This window comes from Aplysia californica, unplaced genomic scaffold (genome assembly GCF_000002075.1).
Source record: "Aplysia californica isolate F4 #8 unplaced genomic scaffold, AplCal3.0 scaffold00514, whole genome shotgun sequence".
NCBI classification, from domain to species: Eukaryota; Metazoa; Mollusca; class Gastropoda; order Aplysiida; family Aplysiidae; genus Aplysia; species Aplysia californica.
Window position 1 is genome coordinate 417,479 of NW_004797784.1, and position 8,422 is coordinate 425,900.

At 40.5% G+C, this 8,422-nt stretch overlaps 1 protein-coding gene across 1 annotated transcript in view; it reads left to right on the plus strand.

Moving 5' to 3' along the window:
• The window catches only part of LOC101855673 (solute carrier family 13 member 5), a gene marked incomplete in the record, with an annotated part of 24,626 nt that extends 21,846 nt beyond the window's left edge, over nucleotides 1–2,780 (plus strand). The window contains 1 exon segment of the mRNA XM_013086860.2: nucleotides 2,202–2,780. Coding sequence (XP_012942314.1) covers nucleotides 2,202–2,348 — 147 coding nt within the window.
• Between the last annotated feature and the right edge of the window lie 5,642 nt (nucleotides 2,781–8,422).

The following is an 8,422-nucleotide window of genomic DNA, read 5'->3' on the forward strand; positions in this document are numbered from 1 at the left end:
GTGACTTGTTATAGAAGTGTGACGTGTAAAAGAAGTGTGACTTGTTATAGAAGTGTGACGTGTAAAAGAAGTGTGACTTGTTATAGAAGTGTGACGTGTAAAAGAAGTGTGACTTGTTACAGAAGTGTGACGTGTTATAGAAGTATTGCTTGTTATAGAAGTGTGACGTGTAAAAGAAGTGTGACGTTTTAAAAAAGTGTGACGTGTTATATAAATATGATGTAATAGAACTAAACGTGTTTTAGAAGTGCGGCTTGTTATAGATGTGTGACGTGTAAAAGAGAGTGACGTGTAAAATGAATGTGAGAAGAAAAAGAAGAGCGACGTGTTATAGAAGAGTGATGTGTTACATAAATGTGACATGATTTAGAAATGTGACGTGTTATAGAAGTGCGGCGTGTAAAAGAAGTGTGGCGTGTTATAGAAGAGTGATGTGTTATATAAATGTGACATGATTTAGAAATGTGACGTGTTATAGAAATGCGGCGTGTAAAAGAAGTGTGGCGTGTTATAGAAGTATGACATGCTATAGAATTGTAACGTATTTTAGAAGTATGGCGTTGTCTTTGTCTATGTCTGTACGCTCAACAGAGTTTATTTATTACTATTTACTTAAAAAATGTGGCGTATTATCGTCAGAAAGCTTGTCAGATGTTATGACTTATCTCAAAATTTTGAATTGCTTAAAATAGAGTTTTATCGAAGATTCTTAATTAGCATTTGGGGTCGGTTGCATTCGCTCAAGAGATCAATGCTGAATATCCCTCACCCCTTTCACCTCGCCCTCCATCACCCCCAATTTCCTCCTCTCCCCTCCCCCCCCCCCCCCATCCCCTCTAGGCCATAGACACGAACCATCACCCGCTCTACTACATGTTCCCTGTGGCCCTGTCCTGCTCCTTCGCCTTCATGTTGCCCGTAGCAACCCCACCAAATGCCATTGTCTTCGCCTACGGTCGGATTAAGATCAGCGACATGGTGAGTTTTGTCATTGCCTTCTGGTCTAGTTGCTTCTTTGCTGTTGTTGTCGTCGTCGTCGTCATTGATGTTTATTTTGTTGTTGTTGTTGTTGTTGTTGTTGTTGTTGTTGTTGTTGTTGTTGTTGTTGTTGTTGTTGCTGCAGCTGCTTCTATTGGTGTATCTAATGTAGTTTTCATTGCTGAGTATGTTGTTGTTTGTTGTCGATCTTGTTGCAATGAGTGACATTTGGGCTACAAGTGTCCTGTGAATTGTCGTTCTTGCTTATATAATGCTATGGTGCTTTTTGGTGAGTGGGTGGTTGGAGTGTGCTCTAGTGTGGTTTGCTCCTTCATTCCTATCATGCATCTATCGTCTTTACCTCTTCCCCAGGTTTTTTGTTTGTTTTGTTTTCCGTATGTTACTGTTCAATTACACCTCTAATGTTCGGTATTCATAATATATGATCTATCCGAGTTGTAAGAGCCGAAAAAGTTACCAAAACTAAACTAGTTGGTGTTGTTTATACTATGTGGTTTAGCTTTATGACATTTGTGTTGTGCATAGGTCGTGTATCACTCAAAATGTTAGCAATAATCAATAATGGCGATATTTGAAATAATCCGAAAGGTAAAGGGTATAAGTTACCTTGAGGGGTTGTTTTGAGAAAAGGGAGAAGTAAACCAAAAACCAAAAAAAAACCAAAAAAAAGAAACTCCTGCTGAACTTAAAAATGATGTACGTGTAGGCCTTCTACCGAGTTTGGGTAAATTTGTATAGGCCATAACTCTGATATAAAATCATGCAGTCATTTTATTCATATGTTTCGTTGTGTAGTCTCCCCTGACGTGTGTCGTCATATTATCATTATAGTGTAGTTATATGTGACTAAGAAGACCCTTTATATTTTTGACTACTTCATTTATTTTCACTGTATGATCCTAAGATATCCCTGTGATCTGTAATGATCTCTGTCTCCTAAATATAAGTAATGACAGAAACCCAAGGAATGTGTTCAAGGAGATATTCCAGGCTGGAACTATGATGTTAAACCGCTTCATGTTTTAACCACACAAACGTTTGGTTGGCGGGTGCTCTTGTGTGGTTTGTTCCTTCTTTCCTATCAAATATCTGTCGACCATATCCACCTTCCCCCCTTTTTTTTCTTTGTATGAGTTTTTATATACAGTCGAACCTTCCCACAGCGGTCACTTATACTTGTGTCAATGTTTGTTGTTCCCAAGGTCAAGGCTGGCTTCGTGATGAACATCCTGGCTGTCCCGATCCTGGTCGGAATGACTGCGACCGTCGGTGATGCCATCTTCGACTTCAGCAACATCCCACCCGAGTTCTACAACATCACCCTCTCCGGCGTGATCTCGGACCACTAGACCAGTCCACCGGTCCTTCTGTCAGATGTACTGAAACAAGCTGTTTTCTTGCTTTGTCGGCTTGTTTGGCAGAGACACAGAAAGAACAGATTGAAAGTAAAGAAGTAGGAGCTACCAGTGGCGCCCTCAAGCCACCCGCTATGCTCTTGCAAACGATATATTGAGACGCATTCAATAAGTCTTTACCTCTTTACCCGGACTACGAAGGACGCCAGCCAAAAATTTGAAATTTGACTCTCATAATGCTATTTTTCTACATAGTCACCTTGCAAATTAATTTTTAGTTTTTATATTTTTGTTTGACCTTCAAAAGTCCTTGGGCACAATATGACTTTGGGTGGGACTCAAACCATTCCTTCAGTGCAGATAATATATCATTTTTATAATTATGGAAACGCTGTACTTTGAGAACATTTTTCGGATTTGGGAAAAGAAAAAGGGTCAGAAGATGAATAGGGTGGGTGAGGTAGAATTTCGTAGGCACACTGCTTTGCAGTCTGGGTTGTCTTAACTGCTCTGTGCACTGGAGCATTGTCATGCGGCATAAAACATTTTTTCACACCCACCCCACCACACATATCCAAGAGCTACATTCACTAAAAATGCTCTTAAGTTCAAACCGCTCATCAGATTTTGTCGAAACTCCACATGCAGCGTTCTAAACTGATAGAAATGACTTCCTGTAGGTTTCATTGTTTTAAGAAATTCTTTCAAAAAAGGGTAAAGAGTTATTGAACGTTTCTCATACTTCATATCCTTTTTTCCTGTACAATTAATTAGTTAGTCAGGTTCATCGGTGAAGATGACCTAGATTAGAGATCCAGTTTTTTGTGCCCAGGAGGAAGAATCAGGGGAGGGAATCTGCTTAAATCCTCCTCCTCCTCTCCCCCCCCCCCCGACCACCAACCCACCAAATCCCCCACCTCACTCTTTTTTCTTTAATTGAAACACAGAGAGGGAGAGAGAGAGAGAGAGAGAGAGAGAGAGAGGGAGAGAGAGAGAGAGAGAGAGAGAGAGAGAGAGAGAGATAGAGAGAGAGACAGACAGACAGACAGACAGACAGACAGACAGACAGACAGACAGACAGAGACAGAGAGAGAGAAACAGACAAACAGACAGACAGACAGACACGCTCGAAGACTGAGGGAGAGAGGGAGAGAGTGAGAAAGAGAGAAAGAGAGAGAGTGAGAGAGAGAGAGAATGTGGGAGTGTGTTTGTGTGTGTGTGTTTATGTGTGTGTATGTGTGTGTGAGTGTGTGTGTGTGTGTGTGTGTGTGTGTGTGTGTGTGTGTGTGTGCGTGTGTGTTTGTGTACTTGTGCATTCCGTTCGTGTGTTTGTATCAAAATGGCTATACAAGTATAAATGTACTAGAGCTCGTGGCAGTGACGTCACCGATGTAAACGAACGGGGCTGGCGTGTATCCACTCCGGGACGATGAGCTTTGAGGGCAAGAACATGCGCAGTTCAACGGCGCGTGAGTACTTTTCGCCGAGACTCACGTGGAGACGCCATGACGATCTTTGGAGGAAATATATAAGCTTGAATTGAAATGTGGGGCAGGACGGTGTTTGATATACCAGAGCCCATGGAATGCGAGCTAGGGCCTCTCATTGTTCGAGTAAATGGGGGGCGCACCGGTCATACCGTTGAGGGCAAGAAGACCCCCATGTTTGACACGTGTGACGTCACTGTCATGGCTTTTGGGGCTCTTTAGATCTATAACCTCTTTGGTTTGTATATAAAACATTCCATTGTCTTCCTCTAAACAGAATTATGGTTTGAAACATGAAAATTGTATCATATGAACAGTGTACAGCAATCCACTCCAACATTCCCGGTAAACATTTGTGGTTTAAGTTTGACAAATAAACATTTAGGTAGTTAATATCCACCTTCTGAGCATTTGTTATTGAGTAGAAATTCCTGCAGTATGTAGGTCCTAACACAAGTAATAGAATATTCTCTTTCGTGTGTCTGCCTGATAAAAACCCTTAGCTCATTTATGGATTTGTCTATGTGTACGTTTCTTGTGTGTGTGTGGGGGGGGGGGGGGGGTGGCATTGGAGTCCTGTATGCCAGAGACCAAACTTCCTTTTTTTTCAAATATCATTCTTGATCTAGTGATCCTTTACTTGGGCCCTATACTAAACACTGCCCTTTGGGTGCATACACAGTACCACTGCAATAAATTATTTACAGTAGCCTTGCTTACAAATTGCTTATTTTGAGACAACGACACCACTCTGCCTCCACAATCATTTCAACGTAACTGCAGAACTTTTCCCCCTTGACCGTCTAGATGTCTCAACATGAGTAAAAAAATTCTCACTCGTCTGTTAGACAGTGTTTCATAGCTGTGAGTTACAGTGGGGTGATAATGAAATAGGTCAGTTTTACGAAGTTTTAGGTGCATGATACCAATCACCCTTTCCTTTAGATTTACGACCTTTTAGGCTAACATCAAAGAAAATGTTTTGGGACCTTTTTTCCAGTGGCCTTCATTAATGGGCTTTAAGATTTTGTTGGTCGTTCAACTTTTGGACTCTCATGCAAATACCTAGAAAAATTAAACGGAGTCATTTGTTTCTATCTCCTTTTAACCGCGGACAGGCGAAAGTGAACAAGCTATAATTCTACTTTTGTTATTGTATTTGGTGTTGTGATTCTGCTGGTTGTTGTTCTTGTCGATTCTGACACGGACTACTGACCACATTTGATGATGAAGATGATGATGATGATGATGATGATGATGATGATGATGATGATGATGATGATGATGATGATGATGATTTTTTGTTTGTTTCCTAATTGGGCTTGGTGGACTCCACGAAGAAATCTTCGAGCGAGAGCGAGGCTCTTTTACTGCTAAATTGTCAATATTATACTTAGAGGCACCTCCACTCGTCAAAATAACTCCATTCGAATTGCCATTGTTCTTGGACATTCAAACATATGTTTGACATTGGTGATGATGATGATGATGATGATGATGATGATGATGAGGATGATGATGATGATGATGATGATGATGATGATGATGATGATGATGATGATGATGATTTTACCTCCTCCGTCTCCTCTTTTACCTCTTCCTCCTAAACGTCTCCTCCTCTCAATCTCCCTCTACCTCTCCCTCTCCCTCGTGATCTTGTTCTTGTTATTTGTGGTGGTGTTGTTGCTGGTGTGCTTTGCTCTCTCTTTCCTATCAAACATATCCTATCGTTCTTATCTCGCCTCTTTCTTTTCTTTGACTATTATTCTCTAGTTACAGCTTTAATCTCCAGCACTAGGATGACCTATTTGTACTGAAAGCACTATAAAACTCTTACCAAGACAAACTAAATCATACTGTCAACATAAATCCTCCTCCTCCTCATCATCATCATCATCATCATCATCATCATCATCATCATCATCATCATCATCATCATCATCATCATCATCATCATCATCATCATAATACCGTTCAACAGCACGCTCTATGTGTTTCACAATCTATACTTTTACCCCAACAGACCTGAGAGCATTTTGAAACAGCTTCTTCTTCCTGGGAAGCATACAGTGCAAGCAGTCATTTATAAGCGCTAAAACACTAACAACTAGTAGTATACTGACAAGATCTTTCACTGTCTATGGCCGGGTACCCATTCCCACCTGGGTGAAGTGAGGAAAAATCGAGTAAAGTGCCTTTCCCAAGGACACAACGTCCCGCGGCTTGAACCCCCGAACCCGCAACCTCACGATTACGAGTCAGGTAGCATAACCACTAAGCTACCAACACTACAGACATGAAAGTAGTTGCAGAATCATAAGAAAAGTATGATGTAGTGAAGAGGAAACTATGATGTAGTGAAGAGGAAACCATCGTCTTCTGCAATAAAGTTTGTAAAATAGTATGAGAAGAGGATTAGAATAGTGAAATCAAAAAGCTAGTTTTTGGTGAAATATCGGCTTCAGAAGCTATAAATAGAACCACGCATCTCTCGATCCGCACGTAGCGGACACAATATATCCGATCATCACAGGAACAAAAGACATTGCCGTGGCATATTCCAAACCAACATAGTACACAATACAGAAACACGAATTTGTACATCTCAAAGTATGCATGTTGGTTTTTTTTATCTCCAGATACAGAAAACAAAATGGAAAAGTATGTATGAATAACAAAATTATGCTTCTTATTTCATGTAAGTGCCCCCAAAACAGCACGTCCCCAAACGCGCAACAAGCGTGTTTTCATGAGTTAATAAATCCGAACAGGAAGCTCTTATGACAAAACGTGTAGTCTTTTTTAAATCATGGACAGAAGAGTGTTCATAAACGTATTTTGAGCAATAGGTTGTAGAATATTTCTAATAAAAAAACAAAATAAATTGAATTAGAAATAAGAAGTAAACATTTCCACACCTATAGGCTGGTCTTTTTTCCAGTTAAACAATAATATAGCCTTATGATGCCCCTGTCCCACTCTTTCTCTCTCTCTCTCTCTCTCTCTCTCTCTCTCTCTCTCTCTCTCCCCCTCTCTCCCCCCCTCTCTCTCTCGCTCTTTCTCTCTCTCTCTTGCTCTCTCTCTCTCTGTCTGTCTATCTGTCTGTCTGTATGTCTGTTTGTCTCTCATTCTCTCTTTCTCTCTTTCTCTCTTTCTCTCTTTCTCTCTCTCTCTCTTTCTCTCTCTCTTTTTCTCTCTCTCTCTTTCTCTTTCATTCTTCCTCCCTCTCTCTCCCACACACATATACACACACGCACACACATATTTACAAGCACAAACTCGCTTATGTACATATGTACACTCTTACAGCCTAAAACTCATAGCACACTCTTTGGGTACACATAAATATAGCATCCAAACAAAATCATTGGGATAAAATACCAGGTGTAAAGATGCACAACTTCACCTACAAAAGGTTACGTCATGTGAGTTTCTGTTAGATTCGACATAACAACTAACATGTTCGAAAAACAGACTTCTAGAAACTTCCAGAAACTGGCTCTACAAGACGTGATAGAAAGATTCAAACCCTCAGAAGTAACCTTGATGCAAGGTCAGGGTCACCCGTAGAAACAGTCAGTGTCAGTTTGGAAGATCTGACAACATTTGTGAGGCAGCGTGGTGGAATCAGGCTCTCGTCAAATTTTGGGCCTGTAGAGTTATTAGTATCATCTTAAAGCGTATTCACTTGTTTTTATTTGGATGAAAAAAGTATCCATTTATCTTGAATACAAGTCGAGATATTTGCGAAAGAAGGAGGTGGGTGTCACCTGTTTTCAGAGGTAAAATTAGTGAGAAAATGGCCGCAAAGATTAGTTATTTTCTTAGCTTAAGAGTCCGTGGTAACTAAAAATTTACATTTTTGTGCCTTTATTCAACGTTTTTCAGAAAAATTCACACAGAAATGAGTTCTGTAATGGGCATGAAAGGTGTTGAGCCAAAAAACAAAAAAACTGATAAAGATTCACAAACCTGCCGAAAAATGCAAGTTTCTTCACTTTGATTACTTTGACAAGAGCCTGATTCCACCACGCTGCCTCACATTTCATTTTTAAAGCTATTTCTTCATTTTAGAACATCATAAACCGGTATATGTGTTGTAGCGCTTAAATCCTTTGTAATATTATGCATAGAACGACAGTACGAGAGTCGATTCCCAAGTGGGAATTACTTTCTTCTTAAACAGCATGTGGAGAGACTTTTTATATCAAATATCTCTGTCCGTCTGCTGTGATGTTGTATTCCTTTCCGCCCACGTTGGCCTGACAGACAGAGAAGAAGCAGTCGATCTCTTAGTTGGCTACAGTGTGTCGAGGGAAGCGCAATATCAGTTCTATTCACGAAAGGGGAATATTTTTAATCGAGCATTGTGGTCTTTTTCAGTCCGTGTTGGCTCTGACAGGCAAGACCGAAGCCCATTTTCGATAATCTAAATTGAGTCAATGGGAGCGTAAAATACTTATATAAGAATATAAATATGTCGTGCGTTAGCGGCGCGTGATCCCCAAACACCGATAGGGCTGAGCAAGTTGTGTAATGCTGTACAGTGGACATTGACATCCCCCCCCCCAAAAAAAAAAG